This window comes from Cryptomeria japonica, chromosome 4 (genome assembly GCF_030272615.1).
Source record: "Cryptomeria japonica chromosome 4, Sugi_1.0, whole genome shotgun sequence".
Taxonomy (NCBI): Eukaryota; Viridiplantae; Streptophyta; class Pinopsida; order Cupressales; family Cupressaceae; genus Cryptomeria; species Cryptomeria japonica.
In genome coordinates, this window is record NC_081408.1 from 532,703,255 (window position 1) to 532,728,433 (window position 25,179).

At 39.2% G+C, this 25,179-nt stretch overlaps 1 protein-coding gene across 3 annotated transcripts in view; it reads right to left on the reverse strand.

Annotated features, from left to right (window-relative positions):
• LOC131044117 (uncharacterized) overlaps window positions 1-25,179 on the reverse strand; it is a 341,446-nt gene that overhangs the window by 36,429 nt on the left and 279,838 nt on the right. For all 3 annotated transcript variants that reach the window (XM_057977369.2, XM_057977370.2, XM_057977371.2), the window contains exons 14-15: window positions 23,403-23,468; window positions 23,225-23,288 (exon numbers count right to left, since the gene is read on the reverse strand). In XM_057977369.2, coding sequence (XP_057833352.2) covers window positions 23,225-23,288; window positions 23,403-23,468 — 130 coding nt within the window. The remainder of the gene's footprint in view (window positions 1-23,224; window positions 23,289-23,402; window positions 23,469-25,179) is intronic.

Below are 25,179 nucleotides of genomic sequence, written 5' to 3' on the forward strand. Positions count from 1 at the left end.
GACATCGATCCTGAAAACTCCTGATCTTACTTCCATTCTAGAGACAGCGGTGCAAATGAAAGAATATTGACCTGGGAAATTTTGATTGCATTGAACAGCATCCCTGGAGGTATTTGCAATGTTAGTCCACATGAGTGAGTTGGTGCCCTGCGACTTCCAATGTTGGCACTCTATCATTATATTGGCTCCTTGTAAGTTTCCAAGATATAAGAGGAAGAGGATCATTGCAAAATAATGGTGGAGCGAACAATATTAATACCCAATCGCACCAGTCATTGAGCAATCCGTGTAGATGTACTTGGAGCAAGCGGAAGGAGTGCAGCGGTTAATTTTCTATGTTGAGATGATTATTATATAAGACCATGATGCATGCAAGTTGTCAAAGGATGGAGACGGTTAACCGAGAGCATCCAAGTCATTGTGAATTCTAGTGTTTATTTTTTGTAAATGAGCAGATTGCATGCATTAGGCTAAGTCATCATCTTGCAATGGGAATGAGATTAAGCCTTGGCACTATACACTAGCAAAATGTGAAAAATTAAATGACTGCACACTTACTTTTCTCATCCTAAAAACTAACAGAGTCTTGGCTATATGCTCTCATTTTCCAGTCAATAAAGGAACAAGTTATAAGTGTGTGGATACTTTCAGAGCTCTATACAGCTGGGCGACTATTGTGGCTTCCAAATTTTGGAAGTGGAGCGATCCGCATTGGAGGCAACGCTGATGGTCATTGTGCATGATTTAGTTACAGATCTGATACAACAGCAAAGCAGGCCTGATTCGCCCGCCATTGGAGGTGATTTCTCTTGGTGGACTATTGACAATTTGCCTAGGGTTTAACCCTATTCTTGAGCGCCACATTTGGGAGAGATGTTCATGAATGTTTGTTGGTTTTTATGGCAAATTTGACATCAGTCTTTGGAGAAGCAAACAATTCAGACCTGAGTGCATCCTTGGAGCAGATTTCCATTGTGTTTTCAGGAAAAGTAAAGTGGCTGCAACATAATCAATAGAGATAAGTATTTCATGGTTGAATAATGTTCATGAATTTCATATGTAGTTATTAATTCATGCAATTACATTGGATTAGAGAGTCATGTATGCTTTTAGCATTGGTATTTCTCTTCAGGATAGTTCAGTTCTATGAATTATTAGTAATCTCTCTATAAATGTTTCCAAGATGGATCAAGAGCAAAAGGATGATGAAAGATTGCATTTAGTTTCTTTGAAGAGGAGGAAATAACATTCAGAGAGAGTTTGACAAACCAACAAAGGCAACCTTGGATGAGGAGGTTAGGAGGTTGATGCAAGAACTTGGAGCTTCAGAGGGAGCCACATCATCATCAACCAAGACAAATTCATCTAAACATATCTTGAGATACTTGTGTGGCATAGTTGGTTATGGCTTGAGATATTCTTCTAGTATAGATCTAAAGTTGCATGGCTATTCTAATTTGGATTGGGCTTGAAAAGTAGCTGATAGACAGAGCACCTCTGGATGTTGCATTAGTTTGGGGTTTGCCTTGATTTCTTGATGTACATTAGCTTGGGTATTGAGGAAAGCTATTCAACTGAGATACATTTGCACTGATGATTAGACGGCTGATATTGTCACCACGTCTCATGCCAGAGTGAAGTTTGTGCATTTTCAAGATAAGCATGGAGTTGTGGAGAATGAAGCCCTTGCTGAGAGGGAGTCTCAGCTTCAATGATTTCATGAGATGAATGTTAATGCATTCTTCTCTGTGAAGGAGAAGTTTGAGGTGCAAGCCTTTGTTAATGAATTCTTCTCTGTGATAGAGAATTTTGAGGTGCAAGCCCTTGTTAATGCATTCTTCTTTGTGAGAGATAAGTTTGAGGTGAAAGCCCTTGTTCCACTAGGAGTGGCCATGGTGGATGTCATGTTGAGAGACTCCATGACTTAGCACTTGTGTTTATTCACCCTCTGGAAGTAGCCATGGTGGATGTCATGTTGAGATAACGACATCACGTTGAGTGACTCCATGATGGGCACTTGTGTACATATTCATTTCCATACATGGGAGTAGCCATGATGGACGCCATCACATTGAATGACTTCGTGATGAACTTTGTTCCACCCTTTGGGAGTAGCCATGGTGGATGTCATTCCATGACATAGATAATGGAAAGATATCTCCCTGGCTAAGAGGGATTGTTGATGTGATATCTACGTGAGATATCTTTCTCACTTAATAATTCATGGTTGAATTTAATGAAATAAATAAATAAGTGAATGAGATCGACTCATGGGATGAGTTCCCTTATTCACCACAATAAAATAGTTTATATTTTAAATAAAACAAAATTCTTAAGAGGCCGACCTCTAGTGAAGAGGCACCTTATGCGTATATAAGGAGGATGATCTCATTCATACCAAGGATCAAATTAAGAATTAAAAAGAGCAGAGCAGATCGATATCCTCATAACTGCAGATTGCCTTGTGTAGAAGGCAAACCTATTAGAAGGGCAGATCGATCTTGTTTGAAGGGCGAACTCTCTCCATCTTTCTCTCATTGTGCTTCAAGGAGTGAAGCAACATGTATTGGGCTTGCACCTTGCTCTTGTTGTACAACATTATTGCTATTCATATTTGATATATAAAGGAGATATACTTTTGCTAGGTTTTTCTCCCTCGAGTAGGAGGGTTTTCCCAGGGTATCTTGTTGTGTTCATTGTTCATTGTGTTGCCCTTTCTAATTGCTCTTAATCTGATCATAAACAATAGAGGATCTTCCCTCAAGCTGATAAATCTGCATTTAAAACGCCAAATAATGCTGCCAACTACACACTGAAGCTGGATAATGCTGAAGCTTATCACCATGAGAGATGGGTCTTCATCCAAATCTCCAAATTCTCCCAAAAGTTTGTGTTCTTGGAAGCTCCAAGTTGTTCAAACCCTCAAGTTTGCTGCTGCTCTCCAAATGAAGTCATAAGAATGAATCTAAAAGATAGGCAAAATGCCCTTTTATCCTCTCCAAGAAAGTTCGATCCATTTTGGGGTTACTATTTGGCCCAAAAATCATAAAATAACATTGAGGGTCTAATTCCTTATTGTGAACTTGGCCCCCTTTTAAAAACAACTTAAGTTACTAGGATGGGGGGCAACTTTTCACTATTCCTCTTATGTTTCTCTGCTACTATTCACTCTTTACTATTCCCATAAGGCCAACTTTAATATTTCAATTTTAATCATGAATTCAACCCTAGAACTCCAATCTGAAAGGTCCGAAAGCTCCTTGCCAAGCTCCACAACCCCTGATTGGGTCCCCAAACCACACTACTGACCTACTCAGGCCAACCTCTGCTAAAGTTTGAGATGCCCAAGGGAGGGAGATTACATGTTACCTCCATTTGAATCACCAACAAATAGTAAAGAATTTCCTCAAATAAAGTTCTCCACAAGCTGCAAATATACCAACTTTATACTAGTCCTTACTGGAGCAAAACATTTTTGTTTGTTGTTTCTTTCTTTTCCTAGGGGAAAAGCATATTCTTTTGTAGATTTTCAATCATCTATAGAACTTTCCCAGTCAGCATGAGCGAAACCAACAAGTTTAAAATAATCACTCAAAGCATTCCAAAAACCAAACTCAATTGCACACAGTACAAATCTCAATATGTGTTACGATGATCTCCAATGATCCACCTCAAGTTCACTCAATAACTTGGAAACAAAGCTCAAAATAAATCTGAGATCTAGTCTAGTGGCTATAATATATCTTTATCAATCACAAATGTGATATAAGAACGACTCCACATTGAGCTAGGATGTTGGGTTGAGGGATTCGAGCTCCTTTCTACCGTAGCTATGATAATCCATGATTTGTGTACACCTCAAACCTCTGTTACTCGGGGACACGTCCCCGGTATTTTTTTCAGCTGTCCCCGTCCTGGGGACATCCCGGGGATAGGGGACTCCTAGGGGACGTCCCCATAAATTCTACATATAGACAATGAATTTTGACAATGAATTCTATAAGCAATTTGACATTGACTCTCAATTTAACACAAATTTGCCATAAGAACTCTACTAGTTCTTATATGTTAAGGTTCTATGATGGATATGTGCATGTTTTATCCATGTTTTCATATGAATATTTTAAATTTCCCTATTTATTTTAATTTTCCCTACCTTTATATAGCCGTCCCCTAGCCGTCCCCAAAATTGGCAAAAAAAATCTCCATCCCGGAAACTTGGGGTAACATAGCTGCAAACACTTGCCAGTAGTTATATATCTAAAATTGTTATTTTCTTGAGCTAAAATTTGCTTTCATACTCATGGAATTGATGTAAACTTGTGTATCTAGTCAAAGTAGCTTCTATTTGATCAATTTATTGTGTCTTGAAATTTTATTTAGGGTGCATTAAACAAGTTTTAAATCCTTAAAAAACTCTATATTTCATGTTTTTTAAATTTGATTAGTCTTTTCCGAGTCTTGGCCAAATTTGGGTGCCAAATCCAAGTTTATCAGCTTGCCAAGTCTTAGCTGAGTTTGAGTCTTGTAGCACTAGTCTGAAATCCATTAGAACAATCAATCTTCAAGTAGAAATATATTCAACTTATACAAACAATTCCTGAAATTTTTAGAATATAAAGTACTCAATAAAGTACTTTACAAAAATGAGAATTGTCTCAATAAAGTACTCATTAGACATAGTAAAGATATGAGCTTTAAGTAGTTACTACCTTCTTCATTGCAATTTTTTTTTTTTGATAGGTAATTGGCCAAAGCCTGAATAGCTTTTGACTGGAGCTATGAACCAGTGGGGACACAGTAGGGGGCCCCATCCCCATTACATATCTTTGAATTATTATTATTATGTTTGATTCGATTGACCCCAAGACCTTCCCCATCCTATGGAAGGCCAAGAGTCACAACTTAGAATTCCACTTTAGATGTCCCTATTGGGAGTTGAACTTGGGTCTCCACAATGAGAACCCAATGTTTTAACCAGTTAAGCTCAACCCCTTGGACTTCTTCATTGCAAATTTGAAAGGCATGCTTATATAGATAAAATTTGTCATGCCTAGAATAAATTCTCTTATAATCCTTCTAACTATTGCAAAAAGTTTACCAAATACTTTTACTATCATTCCTAGTTTTCTAAAAGTGATCAATTTGAGAAGTTTTTTATATTTGAACAAGTAAAAAAGTTCATTACCTTTTGAGAAAATGTTTCTCCAAACCTTATCCTCTCTATGCTCTATTATATTAGAATCCCCTCTAATAATCCATGGAATTCTAGGCATGTTAGAAACAATCCATCTCCAGTAGTCACACTTTCTTTATAGCCATTTCAAGAATATAGGGATGCAATGACAAACTTGATTTACTATTTTCAACAATTACATAAACAAGTATAATACAAGGAGAGCAGCCTAAGTCAATTATGTGATGAGCTAGATTTTACTAATAATGAAAGTGATACCTCCTTTCACCTTATCATAATTAAAGTAAAATATTTCTGCCCCTTCCAATGCAAATTTAAAACAATATGCAAGATTTAATCCCACAACTGTGATGCAAGAGAACAAATCTCTTGCTTCTCAAACAACTCAGAAAAACAAATTCCCAAAAAGATACAAGAATGCAGTAAAACAAAATCAGACTTATTCAATTTTGTAAATACATTACAATTTACAAATAGGGACTTTAATGGCTTCTTAACTCTCAGCACAAACTCACTCATGCCCAAACTCTGCACAATGCTACTGCAACACACACCTCTTCTCTTTGCCAATACCCTCTTCTTGGTTGCAGCCACACACTACCCTACGTTGCCTCCCTTCCTCCTTATATCACGCTAATAAATTGCTGCCCCACCTCTTCGGTGCCTCTTTTGTATGTGCTGTCTCTACATATTGCTTTCCATAAATGCAACATAGCACTCTTCTTTACCTTTATCCCTTTAATCCCACTTTTTGTGAAAGCCAATCGGTAGATATTTTCTTCATTCCCCCTTGCGATCTATTAATTGCATTTATTTGTAAGTCTCTAAAACTGTTCCAATAATTCCATTTTAACATCTGTCAAAAGCCTGCCGACAAATGTGTTTCCTTGCTCTAAGGCTCCCATTTTGCTAGCTCTTCACCTGCCAATTTGATTTGTTTGTAATCAACATTTGTTTGGAGCATTTGGTCAAACAATCCATTGCGGTGCCCATGCTTCCACAAATTGCATACGTGCTACCATGCTTTGGTGGATGCCCAAACTCTGTTTCAAAGCTCCCATTTTGGCATGGACTTGGAGGATGCTAGCAAAGGTTGTCGAGTTTGGCTGTATACCTGTCATTTGAATTTGCTAAAACATTTCTACAGCTTCATCAACAAGTCCATTTTATGCGTATCTAGAAATGGGTGTAGTCCATGAGACATCGCCGTGACATTCTTCCAAATAACTTGCATGCCTTCTGTATGGTTCCACATTTAGCATACATGTAAACCGAGAAAATTGCAACAACATCTGTCAAAATTTCTAAATCTTTTATGATTTGACGGTACTAGAGAGCAGCGATGATATTTAACTTAATTATCACAGATAAGCGAACAGAAAATTGCAGCTGACAACATGGAGAGATGACAAACAAAAACTAAAAACCGAAACTGAAGACAACGAACTGAAAAAAAAGTGCTTTTGGTCCGCGTCAACCACGAGTTCACCCGGGTGCTCCTGCACCAAACTGTGCTCCCTAAATCAAAAGACAATCAAGGTCATTTTGAGAATTACATGGAGCCCTTAGGACATATTTTCTATCAAAGCTTTCAAGAGCCTTGACATTCCAATATATACTTTTGATTTTTATTTAATGGGAGGTGGCACAAGGGGAGGGAGATGGCTTTGGTCCTTTGTAAAGCCTTTCAAAGTAGCTTGGCAGATTCTCCTCTTTTCTTTTTTCCCCTATTTTAGGGATGCCAGAGGGTGACTCAACAAGTTTTAATTTCCTATACTCATCTACAATTGCATTAAAGACAGTCCTTTTTTCCTTTTCTTTTCAATCTCATCTGTTGAAATATGACTATTATCTATATCAATAGACAAGTCCTAAGCAAAAGCCTTTTGTCTCTTTGAATCCCCCATGCAAACCACTTGCCCATATTCAACCAGCATGGCAAATTCAGTCTCCTACAACACTTGAGCCTCCTAGAAGATTTTGGACAAGATTGCATTCCCCTCCCACAAAGTCCTCAACTGTGTATGATAACTCATACCATTAACACAACTATCACAATTCATGTTAGCTTCTGAAGGTTCATTTAAATAATGTTATTGTCATTATTTATAGGAAGATCAATATCTTTACAGTGTTTTCCTCCATTAAAATCACATCTGCAGAAATGTTCAGATTTATTCAAAGCTCTTGAATCTTGAATCCATTATCTATATGGGCCTAGAGACCTTTGCCTTCTATAGGTCTTGTCAAATTTTCAATAATCCTCAAGCATTCACTGTTTTGATGCTGAAGTGTCCCACCTCGGTGTGCAACCAATTTCTTTACTTTGTCTAACACTTGGAGTACACTTGAATATGAATGGTTCTGAATATTATCATCTATTTGATTTGATTAATGCTTTCATAACATTTTTCTCCTTCATATAAATCATCTTGACTTTCATACAATCAAGGAGAAATTTTGACAAACATTTTGCAATCATACCATATGACTGAATATTTAAAGTATAAACATTATGGACTGCTGTATGCAACTTGGAAAATCAGAACGATGCACATTTAATGCTCTGACCTTAGTCAACAACAGAAATAAAGAACTCAAGAAAGTGCAACAGCGAAACAATGAATTTAAGTACAAATACCTTCTTGTTATACAGGGATTGTGATGCACTGATTCAACCATTCAGATTACAACAGCAAATAGACTTCATCAACAATCCTTCATTTAACATACAACTCCAAATTACAAAAACAAACCAAGAATGGCATCCCAATATTTGCCTGGAAATTGCAAAATAAATTCAAGCAGCACTTTAAACCTGCATCTTATATATCAATCTCCATCCCCCAAGTATGGAAATTCATATGCAAAGATACCCAGAACAATATAGGTGATGCCCTAGGAGATATGAGCAAAACTGAGGGTTTTGTCTCACCCGTATATTGCAAAAATACCTATCAAAACCTTGGGATTGATCAACTCTTCCACTCTGCAAATAAACCACCCCGATCTGCCTTCAATCAATCTTTGAATGCTTGATAAACCCTATAAAGCAGTCAAACCTTTGAATTTTCAATTCAAATAAGCGCAAGTATAATCTCTATTGGCATTGGGTTGTCATTGATGTCAACCGGTATAGCATGATGGATAATTGGTATGGGAGAATGGTTAACATGTTGTCATTGATGTCAACCAGCATTGTGATATCATTGATGATCACCGGTGCACAAGTGAGTATTGACTTGTGTTGAAAACAAGTAATGGTACGGTATGGTATGATGATCGGCAGATAATGTGTTGGCATTGAGTTGTTGCCAACCGGTAAGCATGGGAGAGAAGAGACCATAAAGTGACAGGTTGATGGCTGAAGGCAAAGTGATGCAAACAACAAAGCTGAAACCGGTATGAAGATACAACATGATGACATCTATAAGAAGCAAAGTTGCTAGCTGTTGATTGTAATGAAGAGGTGGAATGCTATTAAGAATCACATCAACACCAGAGGTGAAGTATGTGCAGGCCACCAGTACGTGGTAGGCTGTCATCTTGCAAGACTCCCACCAGATGAATAGAAGATTGACAGAGTGTGTGATGCTTCAACAAGCAAAAATGACATATGGAAAGCTACTGGGACATATGTCAAGTTGAAGATCTATCCTCTCCTCGGTGATGTCACAGTTATTCCGACAAAACTATTGACCAAGAGATAAGATAGCCAAAGCAAGCAGATGGCAGGTGATTGGATGCATAGACCGGATGACCAAGTGGAAGATGAGGAAGCTTTTGGAGCATGAGATTAGAGATGTACACAGGATCAGCATGGGAAGACATGATGTGCTACCGGAACACAAAAGGAAGAGTTCAAGTGAAGGGTTTTCCACTCTGGCAAACTGGTTGAGAGATGAGTTGGACAGATAATGAAGGATGCAAGTGACTCTGCAGCTGCACACATGGAGTTACCGGGATGCAGATAGAGAAAGGTGTTGCCTCAATTCCATGGTTGATAACATGGTGTCATCAAGTGTGCCAACCAGTATACATAGATACCGGTATGCTGTTGAGTGAACAGGAAGTGGAGAAGCAAAAGGCCCTCATCAGATGAAGATGAGCATGATGCATGTTGTGGACCGGCATATTCAGATGACCAGGCAAAGGTACTACACTGACAAATCAGAGAAGGCATTGGCAAGAATGTTTTTCGGCAAGGTGATATATGCCGATAGGGTTTGCGGACGAGTAGGTGTATACCGGTTAAGTGTTGTGGTCGGTGATATTGTCTGAACCAACACAAAGGACTAAAACAAGGTGGATATCGACAATGATGCCACGTGGAGCTGAAGTGGCAAACATGCAGATGTCGGTGGTGTGTTATGTTGGTTAGGTAGTTGTGGTTGGTCGACATTAACTGTTGACTATGACAATCATGGGGAAGTTGCAAAAGTTTGCGACTCGATGCAGAATGCGGATTTGAGTGGTGCACTGATTGATGCAGGATGTCGGGATGCAGAGTGAAGTAAGTGAAGAACACCGTCGAGCCATTTATGATGATTGACCTAGAGATGGGCCAACAGATCGATTGCAGGTTGCAGAAGAAGGAAGACGTGTTCTGGAAGGCACGAAAATGGCGGAAATATGCAAGCAACCATCACTGTGTTATGATCCGATCAGATCTGATTGGATTCGATGTGCCTCGTGATCAGTGGAAGAAACCCTAAGGCGCGAAGTTTGAATGTTGCTTTTGGCGGGAAAGTCTGATTATAAATATGCAGGCCGAAGATAGAATTTGATGATGCCTCAGAGAGAGATGCTGCCAAGTAATGCCAAAGGCCAAATAGAGAAGTAGATAAAGAGTGATATCTATAGAGGACCATAGAGATCGAGCAGAAGGGAGACAACCGGTAATAGGTTTTAGTAGATGGTTAACCGGTAAGGTTAAAGCAACCAACAAGTTGCAAGAGAGTATCAGTGAAGCCAACTGGTAATGATAGAACCGGCTGGATGACAACAGAGAGTGTTGAACTGCAGAGCAAGTGAAGAGGAGATTTGTCAGAGCAGCAGAAGAAGAAAGGTAACCGGTAAGGCAGCAACATAAGAGTGTAGCAAAGAGCATAAGATAGTGATCCAACATAGAGCTAAAGAGAGGCATAGTGACAAGAGAGTAGAGAATCGATAAGGCAGCGAAGGGGTGATACCGGCAAAGAGATTATATGCAGTGGTTGCAAGATTCACTTGTAATAGGTTATTACTTTTGTAATTGATGATATACATTGTAGATCACTGAGTTGTAGCTCGGTGCAGGGGTTGGTGCCCTAAACCTTGTAATCGGTTTCATTGTGAGGCTGGATTGGAGCAGTAGACTCCAACAACATTTCTCACCGAGGTTTTTCCCATCTTGGGTTTTCCTCGTATATGCTGGTGTTATGTGATGCCCCCCTGTGTGTGATTGCATTGAGTAATCTCTTCTTATCATATCGGTAGGTTATCTTGACTTTAGAATGTTAACCGGTACATATACTTAGGAGTTTAAAGGAAAAGAAATCAAGTAGCACCAATTCACCCTCCCCTCTCAATGGCATATTGTGTCTAACAATTGGTATCAGAGCCTAGGTTCCCGATTAGATAAGCTTTCTCTAGCTTGGGTAGATTCTGGTATAAGGACACATTGGTTAAGTTAGAGTCAATCCCTGCTCTAGTGTTTGATGGATCAAACTATGCTATTTGGAGTTGTAGAATGGAAGTCTACTTGTCCTCCGTAGGGTTTGATGTTTGGATGTCAGTTGTAAATGGTTTCCCTAGTCATGTTAGTCCTCCCATCGGTCTTGAAGCAGAAAGAAGATCTAAATGTAATGCTGAAGCCATGGAGGCCATATTCAATGGACTATCCCGTGATGTCTCTTCGTAGGTAGATAAGTGCAAAACAACAAAGTGCCTATGGGACAGATTGAAGAAACTTTATGGTAATGAGCCTACCACTGCTCGATTAGGTTGTGAGAGCAAGAAGAACATTAAAGCAGACACATGTGCAGATGATAAAGGCAAATCAAATTGTTGCAGCAGCAATGATAATTAGGAAACTCATCTCTTCATGGCCCATGAGTCAGAAAGTGAAGTGCACACATCAGAAGGTGACAAGAGAGACAAATCCCACCAGCAAGATCTAGTTGGAAGTGATGAAGAAGATGGAGAAGAAGAAGATGTTGAAGTTGATCTTGAAGCTGAACTTGTAAGTGCACTTGAGGAGCTCAGTAAAGTAAGAAATGAATACAAATTGTTCAAGAATGCTGCTATTGCTGAGCAAAACCGGTTGATCAAATGCCTTGAAGAATTTGAGAAATGTATCTCAGAGTTGAAGACTCAACAAGAAGACACCATGAAGTGCAAGTGCAAAGATCTAGAGGCAAAGGATAATGTGTATCAATAGATAGCAGGAGAAATAGAGAATCTCAGGAAAGACCTTGAGAAATGTCAAGATGAGCTCAACATAAGGATCCGGTATGATGGCAGCACTAAGGCCTTAGATAAGATGTTAAGTCAACAAAAGCATTCTAAGGACACCGGTGGGTTGGGATGTGGTGCCGGTGAATACTCCGCAAGCAAGGAGACCTCTCAAAAGAATATTCAATTTGTCTCCTCAAATGGAAATGGTTGGTGTCAGACCTCCACAGTTAGAAATACTCCAAGGAAGTAGGTTGACCTAACCACAACCGGTGAAGACATGCAAGCAAGGGTGAAGAACGGTGCTGCAAGAAGGAGGAACAATGAAGATCCCAAAGGAAAAGGGAAGATGGGAGAAGACAGCTTCACTGGAAGCAAGAACATGAGAAGACAACAAAGAAAACCTCCTACAGGTAGAAGACAAGGAAATGCTATTGCCCACAGGACAAAGCAAGTGTGCGAAAAGAAGAGAACAAATGGAAGAGCTGCAAAGCATGGACAACCTAGGATCCATCCCCAGAGAAGCAAAAATGGAGATACTAAACCGGTAAGATCTCCCTATGAATGGCAGAATAAGTATGTAAGTTATAAACCTTCCTTCTCAGGTTATTACTTTGCATGTACTGCTTATGGCCATAGGGCAGAAGAATGTAGAAAGGGATCTAGAAGGAATCATCTAGGATCTCATAGATATCATGCATATGAGGAAAATGCATCAAGGAGTAAGAACATGCATAACCCCCCTTCCGGTTATGCTAATATTGTATGTTATAACTGCAAAGGGTTTGGTCATAGAAGTTATCAATGCAGCATGAAGAACACTCAGACCTATGGCAATCGGTGGAATTGTCACGCTCAACATGGAAGCAGTTATAAAACATGTGAGCAGCAAAGACCTACATGGAACAAGATGAGATGTGTTCCTACACATGCAAGGAATTCATGGAGAACGGTAGCTGGTTACAATGACATGAGTAGAAAAGGAAGAGCAAACCGGTATGTTAGAAGGTCCCCCAATCATGAGATTGGCATGGGTGTCGTGTGCTACTACAACACTGCTTCCGGTTATAATGCAGGATTTGGAAATATAAGGATCAATCAGCAGAAGAAGATGAGATCTGTTCCCAAGACTGCTAATGAGAAGAGAGCAGAGACCAAAAAGGTATGGAGGAAGGGGTAGGAAGACGAGCATGAAAAGGCATTGTGCATTCAATGCACAAGTGATATCCCCTAAAGCCTAAAGGAGATGCTGGTCTAAGGGGGAGCTACATTGTAATATCATTCACCCCCTATTTTTGAAAGGATAATAGACCAGTAAGAGGAAGAAGATGAGATGGCAGTATGTGTAGTTGTTGCTTTGGCTGCACATCCATATAGGTAAAATGAACTACTGCTGTGTGAGTATATGGCTGATTCAAACTACATTTGGGATCAGAGACACTACAAAAGAGGACAGAGGTTGACGGACAAAGTGTCCCAGTGGAGATATGAAGCCGATAAGTGCAGTATGTTACCGGTATAAGTGTTATCCGGTATTGCAGGGTAGTCATGTCTCAGGTGATATTGAAGAAGACCTGAATGACGTGTTGATCCAGTAGTTGACCTTGTGTGCATACATTATTATGGGCTAACCTATTTGAAATTTTGGCGTGGTAATGATGTAGTATGGCATTGTGTTTATCTAAGAACATGTCATAAGCTATGGTGGATATAATAGAGCTAAAAGATCATTGGTTGATCAAATGTACACAACTTAACTAGTATAAGATGCAGAGTGGAGTCCCGGTGTAGGACCTGACAAGAAATGAGGACCGGAGATTTGTGGTTCAAGGGGAGTTTACAGCCATCTTTTCTGATCAATATCGGATATGTTGAATGCAATGGTTGTACCGGCTTGATTATGACTTTGGAGTTGTCAGTATTCAATTTGTCTATCTATCGAACTCACAATCTATCTGTCCGGGAGTAATTTAGGATAGGAAAAGAGATTGCCCATCAATCTATGGGTCATCATTTGAAGGTAAGAGGAGTTTGGTAAACCGGTAGAACCACCTGCTCATGAGAAGAAATTCACTTCCTCAACTAGATCTAAGCAAAAGAGGGAAAGTTACTGGCACAGGGGGAGAACATATCAAGTTGATATCGATGCTTGCATTGGTGGTTGGAAGCATTCATAAAACAAACACATTTGATTCCTACCAACAATTGGTAGTGTCTGAGCCCATGATGGTCAAAGAAGGAGAAAAAGGTTAAAGTCTAGCTGCATGATTGGTGTCTGAACTCCGAAGTTAGAAGAGATGGACTTCCGGTAGATGTGGTCAGAAGATCATCTATGGTTCAGGCGGTGTCATCAATTGGTAATAGACCTAGGTTCCCTGTGTGTTGCTCAAAAAAAAAATGGGGGGGGGAGATACAGCACAAACAAAAAAGGGGGAGAGAGAGCCTGTAGTATCTCAGATGTAAAAACCCTTTGCCATTGTTGTCAAAGAGGGAGAAAGAGCTTGTAGTATACCAGATACATGTGTTGACATCAATGCCAAAGGGGGAGATTGTTGGCATTGTGTTGTCATTGATGTCAACCCGTATAGCATGATGGATAACTAGTATGGGAGAATGGTTAACATGTTGTCATTGATGACAACCAGCATTGTGATATCATTGATGATCACTAGTGCACAAGTGAGTATTGACTTGTGTTGAAGAATAGTAAGGGGACCAATATGGTATGATGACCGACAGATAATGTGTTGGCAGTGAGTTGTTGCCAACCGGTAAGCATGGGAGAGAAGAGACCAATAAAGTGACAGGTTGATAGCTGAAGGCAAAGTGATGCAAACAACAAACCTGAAACTAGTATGCAGATACAACATGATGACATCTATAAGAAGAGCAAAGTTGTTGGCTTTTGATTGTGATGAAGAGGTGGAATGTTATTATGAATCACATCAACACCGGAGGTGAAGTATGTGCAAGCCACCAGTATGCTATAGGATGTCATCTTACAAGACTCCCACCGGATGAATAGAAGATTGACAAAGTGTGTGATGCTTCAACAAGCAAAGATGACATATGGAAAGCTACTGGGACATATGTCAAGTTCAAGATGTGTCCTCTCCTCGGTGATGTCATAGTTATTCCGGCAGAACTACTGACCAAGAGATAAGACAGCCAGAGCAAGCAGATGGCAGGTGATTGGATGCATAGACCGGATGACCAAGTGGAAGATGAGGAAGCTTTTGGAGCATGAGATCAGAGATGTACACAAGATCAGCATGGGAAGACATGATGTGCTTCCAAAACACAAAAGGAAGAGTTCAAGTGAAGGGTTTGCCACTCTAGCAAACTGGTTGAGAGATGAACTGGACAGATAATGAAGGACGCAAGTGACTCTGCAGCTGCACACATGGAGTTATCGGGATGTAGATAGAGAAAGGTGTTCCCTTAGTTCCATGGTGTTGATGGTTGATAACATGGTGTCATCAAGTGTGCCAACTAGTATACATAGATACCGATATGCTGTTGAGTGAACAGGAAGTGTAGAAGCAAAAGGCCCTCATCAGATGAAGATGAGCATGATGCATGCTATGGACCGGCATATTCAATCAACGCTAGGCTTGATACAAAATTGGGAGTAAAAGCAGGTTTCAAGAAAATTCGCTCTGGACCCTCTAGAAGGGTCGGGAGCATTTTTTGTCTTTTAGTCTCAAATTCATCATTTCCTTTGCTTCAAATCACTTCTCAAGGCAAGTATACATCAATCTTCTCTCAACCATGCCTTAGGAACCAAGATTTCGACCCCACACAAGGAGCAAATAGAGGTTTAGGAAATTTCGCTCTGGACCCTCTGGAAGGGTCAAGAGCTTGGATGAAATTCGCTCTGGACCCTTTGGAAGGGTCAGGAGCGATATAGCTATTTTGCTCAATTTTCCTTCATAAAACTTCATTTCTCATCCTTTTCTCATCAAAAACAAGTCTTTTGCCCTCGAAAACGCTTAGGAATAGGCTAGTTCAAAGGTTTGAGCAAGGTACAAGGCTTCTTGAAGAAATTCGCTCTGGACCCTTTGGAAGGGTCAGGAGCAAATTTTGCAATTTTAGGCTTAATTCACATCTCTTTTCACTTAGCTTTGTCTTAGACTTGAACTTTGATCCTTTTCTCTCCATGATCCTGCAAATTTGCCCTTACTTTTGCTCAAAATGACAACCATTCAATGACTTTTGTTGAAGAATTAGGTCTCCACAAGGATTTCGCTTTGGTACCTTTGGAAGGTACATGACCCTTTGAGAAAATTCGCTCTGGACCCTTTGGAAGGGTCAAAGAGAAATTTGCTTCTCTAGACTCAACTTGCCTTGGACTTGTATTTTCCACGTTTCTTCTATCACAACGAAGTCAATTCGCCCTCAAATATACTTGAAATGGGATTCATTCAATTGTTTGAGTGAGATAGGAGGTCCCTTGAAGGATTTCGCTCTGGACCCTTTGGAAGGGTCAGGAGCTTAGATGAAATTCGCTCTGGACCCTTTGGAAGGATCAAGAGCGAAATTCATATTTTCACTCAATTTATCCTTCATTTTACTTTTGTTCTGACCTTGGTCTATGCTAGGAAGGCATCCTAAGGGTTTTCCTTGCTCAAATTTGGGATCAAAGCACAATCCTTGGCAAATTCGCTTAGGTTCCTTTGGAAGGTACATGATCTCAAGAGGAATTCGCTCTAGACCCTTTGGAAGGGTCAAGAGCAAAATTTGGCATGTTAGTCTCTTCGTCAAGATTCATATATGGAATATAACATTTAAGTATAAGTGACATTTCACTTATACTTAAAGTTATATTCCATATATATTGTTAGGATGTTTGAGAGTGGTTTCGGGCCTCCAAGAGTTATAATGCAAAATCTAGTTTTTGGAGGATTCTTCAATTTTCCAAACTCGGTCAAATTTTAGGATCAAGATAACATTCCAGGCTTAGCCAAATTTTAGGACATTTGAGGATCAAGATGACATTCCAAACTCCTTAAGGCAAATTCGCTTTGTCCTTGATGTAAAGGATGGCACCTAGGAGGACATTATGCATTCAACCAAAGTTTGATTTAGCAACTTGAAGTGCAACTGGATAGTACACAAAAAACACCCTAGGAATGATCTAATAACCCCTAATCACTCAATTGAACTGACCTCTTGAGGAGTTCCACCTGACTCAATCCCTTTAATGCAAAGGCTAAGACACTAAAACGACTAACAACAAAACCAGAAGGGCTGACCCCAGAAAGAAAAAAGTGAGGGTCCCAATTTGCAATGGGGCGATGTTGTGAATACGTCACAACAGGTTTCTACAGCAGATTTGGCTTCCAAGGAACGAAAAACTCTTGGGAGAAGTGAGAGTTGGACGTAGCCCTAGTCCTCAATAAGGCAAGAGCATCATATTTTCAGTTTGTTATCAGCTGGATATCAATTTATTGAGGAGGAAATTGCAGATCAGTCAGTTGTAAGGACAGAAATTTACCATCAAATTGCAGATCGAGAGTTTACATCAGCATTGGAGTCATCATTTGACCCAGCCGTACCATATTCTTGCTGGCCGTACCATTTGGAGCAGCAGCTAGGGTTATATCAGCATTTAAAATCAGATCTGCTTCGCATCTATGCATTTTCATGTCATTGGTTGCACCAGTAAACTCGCTTCCTTTTGGCTTGGACCTCTGGGTATGAGAATTCTTGTTATTCAATATTCTAATATTTAGATCTGGAAAATTATTTGACGCTGTCAATAAAATCAGAGTTCTAAATTTTAGATCAGTCCATACTAATGTGTAAATTATGCTCAGAAAGTGTTATTCTTATGCATGTCATGAATGTTAAACCCTTTGCATTGACATTTGGTATCACACTCCTAAGCGAAAACCAAAAATCCAAAATTGCAAACTTTCAAAAAACTCAGAAACTTTGTGAAAATCAGAAAATCAGAATTGTCAGTGGGTAAAGTCAGAATTCTCAGTGAACAGCTAGCTGGGGATCTTTCATTTACCTTGAAGCATATTGCCCAAGGACTTAAGTGCATGGGATATAAAGGCCCACAACTACAAGATGTCTTTTATTTCAATGCAGTAAGGATTTCACATAGGGTGAGCTCAAGGTCCCAAGGGAGTGCTCTGAAAATTGATTTTCCCATGTTCCAAAAATATTTAATTAAAACTTTTTTCCACATGGTAGAGTTTTGAAGAAAACCACAAACAACCCATGTTGCAACATTCGACATCAGGAAACAGACAACCCCATCTTTTTACCACACACATTGTTTACCCACCCAATCATAAGAAAATCTTCCATCAAGCACAACATTCTTATCAAGACAATTAATAAAATTGCAATACCTTTTAGGCTTTCCTCTTCCTTATTAATGCATCATATTATTGGGCTTGATGATGACCCTTCTAAGACTAAAGGAATCGTTGCCATATTCATCTCTCCCACAAGTGGCACTTCCTCTTCTACAACACCATCGTCTTTGTCTCCATTATAGAATTTAGATGGAAAAACAATTTCCTCAAAAAAAAAAGAGTAGATTCATCAATCCACACAACATCCTTCTAGGACCGTTTCCTTCCTTACATATTATAAGCACCTTTTGCCTTGCCATTACCACTCTTATCATTCTGCCTCTATAAATTTTCCTCATTACAGCTATTTGGCTTTCCATTCTTAAATTTTTCATACAAACTACTATTGATCCTCTCCAAATCCAACGAGGATTAGTTGCAATAAATGCAAAAAAGGTGGGGCTGGAAAGGGGAGGAGAAATCCTACCAAATCAAATTTATTAAACAATAGACTTAAGCATTCTATCCAACCAAAGCCACAACTTACAAGACATAAAAATATAATGTAAGCACAACATACACAAAAGAACATCAAACCACACAAAGAAGACTAAGAATGAGAGGTGCAAGATGACAAAGTGGACTAATTTGATTCAATTGTAGGAGGAAGTGCAACTTGAAGAGCATTAATAAAAGATGACTGTTTGCCTTCCTCATCAAGTTCCAAAGAACTCACCTCTCCTCTACCTCAATATACAATTCTGATATATCACAATTATATTGCTCCCAAAATAAGAGATATAAAAACAGGTCTAAAAATATAGACAATCCTCAAACAAAGACATCCAGCCAAAAATTGAGACAACTAAAAATATTTACTCAAAAGCCTTACTAGAGAACCTTGGTGCTAAAACATTTAAAAAACATTAGATACCCTTAAAGGAATTTTTCAACTATAGATTTACTAGGTACAACCATCAAATCCTTCTAAACAATCTGCATTGAAAGTGGATATCTAGCATTTGAAATCGATTGCTCTAATTATGTTCACATATCTTCACCTTTTTGAATGTGTACTCTAATTTTAGCCAACACGACATGTTCACATGTTGAGCTTTGCCAAAATTTTCTTTTATCAACTACTTAAATTCTCCTTGTCCATCATTTTGATCAATGGTCACACCATCTTCATCCACATATATTTATGGAACATTAGTCATGGAAATGGGAACAACATATTCTACTATATTTAATTTGTTCTTGCGTTCATACAAACCAGAAACAACTTCATCAAGAATCTTTCCACACCAAAATTTGTTTTTCCTATAACTCAGTCAATCTTCGAGTTTCAAAAACCTACTCTAGTGACCAATGGTATACATCCATGGACCTGGACATTTTTTGTGGCTTAAGTAATTTTTTATCAGTTCATTAATTGACCTGCAATATCCACCATGATAGGCATGTTTTAAAGCTCCACTTCTTCTCTTTGCAAAGGACAAAAGAATGACAAAAATAAAATAGATGGAAAAAACAAATATTAAAATAGGACTCATGCTTGAGGAGACAACATAGTTTTAGCTTCAAATTTGTCACAATATATTACTTTCAATGCATACAACCTATATTACACCAAATTTCTAGGGCAGGAATAGCAAGGGATAGGTGGTGGACATGTTTCCAGGACAGATCTATTGGGAGGGTATTTTTTAGAGGAAAACAAAGGACAACTATTAAAAAATATAAGAAAATTTAACATATATGAAATTTCAAGTATTCCAATGTGTTAGACACAATGTACCACTGAGAGGGGGGTGAATCAGTGGTTCTCAAACTTTTCCCATTACCTATCCTATGTGAATATACCGGTTAACAGATTTAACTAAATACAGACTTACCGGTTAGATGAGAGACTAACACAAATGCACTCACACATAAAGGGGATATCACATAACACCAGCATATACGAGGAAAACTCAAGACGAGAAAAACCTCGATGAGAAATGATGCTGGAGTCTACTGCTCCAATCCAGCCTCACAATCAATCTCTGATTACAATGTTTAGGGCACCAACCCAAGGAGCTACAACCCCTGCACCGAGCTCCAACTCAGTGAATACAAAACATATTCATTTACAAGTTAATAGCCTTGTTACAAATGGATTTTGTAACACTTCTTCAAATCTCTCTACTGGATCTTCTATCCAGTTTATTGCCGGTTCTAATCTCTGTAGGTTCTGCTCTCTGTCGGTTTTTCTCGTCTCTCAGCTACTCTGCTGCTCTCCATCGGTACTATCTTCTGTCAGTTCTATGCCTGCCTTCTCTACAATCTTCTGCACTTCTTCTTTGTTGGTTTGTCCTCTGTCAATTCTTTCCTCTGTTAGACCCAATGGCTGACTGTCATAGCCTCACTGATGCCGATTGAACACTTCAACCCTGTTCTTCCTCACACTTAGTCTCTTCTACTTCTTCTTGATGAGCACTTGACTGATTTCAGTCCTTCAGCAACAATACTCTCTCATCCAGCGACACCCTTCAATGATTATGGCTTGCATATTTATAACCTGGTTCTCCCGCCAAGAACCAATTCAAATTTCAAGCGGTTAGGGTTTTCTCATCAACCTTGAGACAAACCAAATCCAATCAGATCTCATCTAATCTGATCACCTGGATTGATGAACTGTAACTCATCAATCAATCCCGCCATTGTCGTGCCTTCCTAATCACGCCTTCTATCTGTGGCAATTTATTTTTGTATCCTGTCAGCGGATTTCTTGGTCAATCACCAAGATTGGTTTTGTGGTTTCCTTCACCTGCCTCGATCTCCTCAATCAGTATGGGCTGGATCTCTATTGTCCTCCTGACCTTGAGCCGCAAACCTCTGTCGTGCATCCCGCGAATCTCACAGTCGACATAAATGTCGACTCGTCACCATCTACCTCTCCGCCTGACACTTCACCGACCCAACACACCAACCTGTGCATGCATGCCACTTCATCTCCACGTGGCAACTGTGTCGGCATCCACCTTTGCTTGATCATCTGTGTCGGTATAGATTGGATCACCGACCAACTCCATTTTCGGGTTCTTTGCCGGTTTACTAGCCCTGTCGGTTATACCCTTAACCGGTCTGTCATCAACCTTGCACTCTTCTTCTCTTCCGGTGGAACACTCTTGCTAACCTACGTTATGCACATCTTCATCAAATGGGAGTCTTTTGCATCTGCACTTTGTTGCATTACCGGTGGACATACATACCAGTAAACACCTTGATGACACCCTGTCATCAACCTTCAACTGTTTCCATCTTCAATCCGATAATTGTCCTGTCTGTAGCTGCTTTGCCTTGCCTTCTTCTTCACTAGCCCAAACCTCATCTCAATTGGTTTGTCAAAGTGACAAACGCATCATTCTTCATCTGTCCTGGCAACTCATCATACCTTCTTAGTCGATCTAGTGCATATCCCCAATTTCATGCACTTGAGGCATCTTAGTGTTTCATCGATGAATCCGATGTGAGCCTTCAAACACATGCCTTTAACTCTTTTGACTTATGTCTCAGAACTATGATGCACACTTTGCATAATAGGAGATAAGCTCCACTTACCAGTGGCAGTGGATCCCTATCATCTGCATCCTACAATGCACTCATGTGGCTTCCTTGTTTGTGCAGCATATCTTCAAGCAAGCACATGTGATCCAATTCGGGCACATTCATTGTCAGTCATCTCTTTACATAGTGACTGCATCTTTATCCGGTGGGAGTCCTATTGTTCTGCATCCACACAGCATACCGGTGACCTGTACATCCCTCTCCTTCGATGTTGATGTGATTTAGATAGCATTTCGTCTCTTCATCACAGATAACATCCAAGCACCTTGCTCACCCTGCTTCTACACTGGACACAAGCTTGCCGGTTGGCAACTGCTCGCTGTCAACACAACACTTACCAATTGACACCCTTTCCTTACCGGTGATAGACTGTACTGGTAACTTGTCCATTTCATCAACACAAGTCAGTCACTAACTTGTGTATCGATGGCTTCTAAGGTCATTCTACTGAATGACATTCTCTCCCTTACCTTACCAGTGCTCTGCAACATAAGGTGATGTCAAAGATATCTCATCCTTTGTGCATCCATGACAGTGTTGCCCATACATCTCCTATACCGGTAGCCATTCTATACCGGTTGACATCAATGACAACTCAATGCCAACAGAATGACAACATTGATAAGACATTTATCATATATGTTATAGAACCTTAATACATAACATTAGAGTTAAATTGAGATTCCACACGAGAATCAACTAAAAAATTAATTGCTCTCAATGTCTATTGCTACACCTAATCAGCATCTAATAACACTACACCAAAATTGGATATTGAATCTAAGTCACTGTCACTATGAGTTGTTGCCTTGCCCAATGGAACCCTAACCAATTCCTCCTATGCCTCCCCCACATGAACCTATGTGGCATCTTCAAGATCAACATCCCAAAATATGGTTGGAGTCTAATAATACTTATGTGTCTATTGATCCTAAAACCACAAGGCACTATGCATATCCATCAACTTCTCTGCCAATCAAGAGGTAGGCCTATTCCTCTCAATTGATTGGATGAAGTTGAATGTACATTGATTTCTCTCTGTAGTAGAGGAATTGACAACCTAGGGAAAAGAGCGAGTGGAAAGCATTCTCAGCCCTGGCCCATCCTTGCCACACCAAGTTCATAAATCAATAGGGTCAATTTCAGCTATTTTAGCTCTATATGTCCTCACCTCCAGTTCATTGAATATTGGACCATGTCAAATCACAAAAGCTAGCCATTGAATTCTAGGTATACTCCTCATCAATATACATCTTTTAAAGGGCCTCCATGAGCCCTTCTTTCACTACTTCATCATTAAATGCCAGTTTTGATAGTACATTAAGACATTTCAGAATTGCCACTTTTCAAAATTCTTGTCGATCTCACACTACAATCAAGAAATCTTTGTTTTCTCAAGACTAATATGGAAGATATTCTCCCTTAGCATATGGAAAAGAAATAGTTAAGATAATTAATAGACTAAAAAAATTATCACAGGCTAGCTGATTGGAATTATTTCAAGAAAGTCCAGTTCCAAAGAAACAACAATAGTATATTCCACGCTGTATATATTTATTCAAATAGCAGTTTCAGATCACTTCTACATTTCAGTAATCACAGTGTTAGCAGTAACAGTACTAGTTTGTTGTGTTATAAAAAAAATTGGATGGATAAAGTATAAGCATACTGAAACTGAAGGTAGCCATGCAGGTTTCCTATGATAGAAACTGGCTGTTGGAGAATCCCGTGTCCTGATTTAGAGCTCAACAAGCAATTTTTCACAAATTCCCCAGTTAATATAACAACCTGTTATAACATATAAATTACCAAATGCCAGCTCCTATAACACTTGTTTACTAACTTACATCCATGGTGGAGGAGGGCAATGAATATGAGTCACTTTTTTACTGTTCAAATTAAGTACCCCAGACCTGCATGATGATAATAAATGAAAATATATCAATTCCACTGAATACTGGACAAGGAACCCATAATCACATCAAGTAACCAGATAAAACCTATTAATGAACCAATTGAGCAACAAAAACTGTGTTTTGGAGGAATTGTTATCCCATAAGAGAAACTGTTCAAAGGTTTCAATAGGCATTATGGAGAAGTTTAATTGTGTGTATAATTGATTTGGAGGCATTTTGAATTCTTCTCGTATTAACTGGAATCATAATTGATCGATTTTGTCATGCCCCGTCAAAAGAAGAATGAAAAGGCCTTAATAACTTGTTAATAAACCTTGGGACCCACCTTCAGCCTGTCATAAATTGTCCACCAATTAAATATTTAATGAGAAACAATTCCCTTTCTCCTTAATTGGATGCGATTATAAAATCATGTCATCACCAGACAACCCAATAGAGGATGTCAGGAATGAGTCAGGTTTTGTTCCCTTAAACTTGCATCAAACAAAATAATGCTACGTCAGATTTTGGAAGACTTAGGAGCAGCGATATTTAAAGGGATTAATGAATACAGGAGCAGTGATTTGGAAGTAGTGACTTACTTAGTTAAGACTCTATTAACATTAATTTGTGGTTAATATGTTAAATGATTAATATTTGCAAACATTAAAAAGCAGCAATATATATAAGAGGTGCAATTGGTTTATTTAGAGTTAAGTTAATGAAAAGTGATGTCACTAAGACAATCGCTTCTCTTGGAATACATCCCTTCACAAAGGACATAAGGGAAGATATAAGAACAAGGTAGTGGGAGAAAGTGATCAGCCATCGAAGGATTGAGATCTGATATCTCCTAAGTCATTGAAACTCAGGAAGTCCGTCTGGTCACTGCAGTTGGTATGGAATTTCTGTGCAAACATCATGTGTGCTACAATAATATTTATATACATCTACTTCTGCATATTCATTTTTAATTATATGATACCGATATCCTGCATATCCATAATGAATACTGCTGGTATTCTGTGTATTTCTGATAAATAATATATTGCTGACATAATTGCTCATTTATGTATTCTATATCTGATCGGTGATATTCTGCAGTTGGTTTTGCATTCGTAAACATATTCTGAATGTTTCTCCAGCCATGATAGAGGGAGAGAGAATTATAAGTAGGGGAACGGTATTGGGGTTATCCTCTAGGTATGCCACCTCATGGTATAAGACCGGGGAGTCCCATGAGGCCAAAGGGGTAAAGAGGGTGCTACCTTTGGGTCTATGAAGGATAGACTTTCTGGGCACCATATTGTGATGGCCCTCATGCTCTCTATCATGGTGAATGAATGTGTAAATCATCAGACATAGGATAAGGGTGACAAGGTTAAGGAAAATGGTGATAGGATACCTCACTAGGTATTCCACCTCATATGTTATGGGCCACATAAGGCCAAGGGGGAATGAGATCCACTGTTGGGCCTAGTGTAGAGGCTCTCTAGGGCACCCTATCTAGTCACCCTCTTCTATGCTCTCTATGATTGAACTCTAAAGAGCATAATTTAATCTTGTAATTAGGACTATGTCTTGCATATGTATGATTGGTGTTTCCTAATTAATAGATCTATTTAATGAAATATGATTATTGTATATTTTCTAACTTACTTGCAGGGTTCAGTCAAAGTAACAAGTATCTCTAACCCCCATCCCACTTCAATTAGGGCAGAAATTTGGG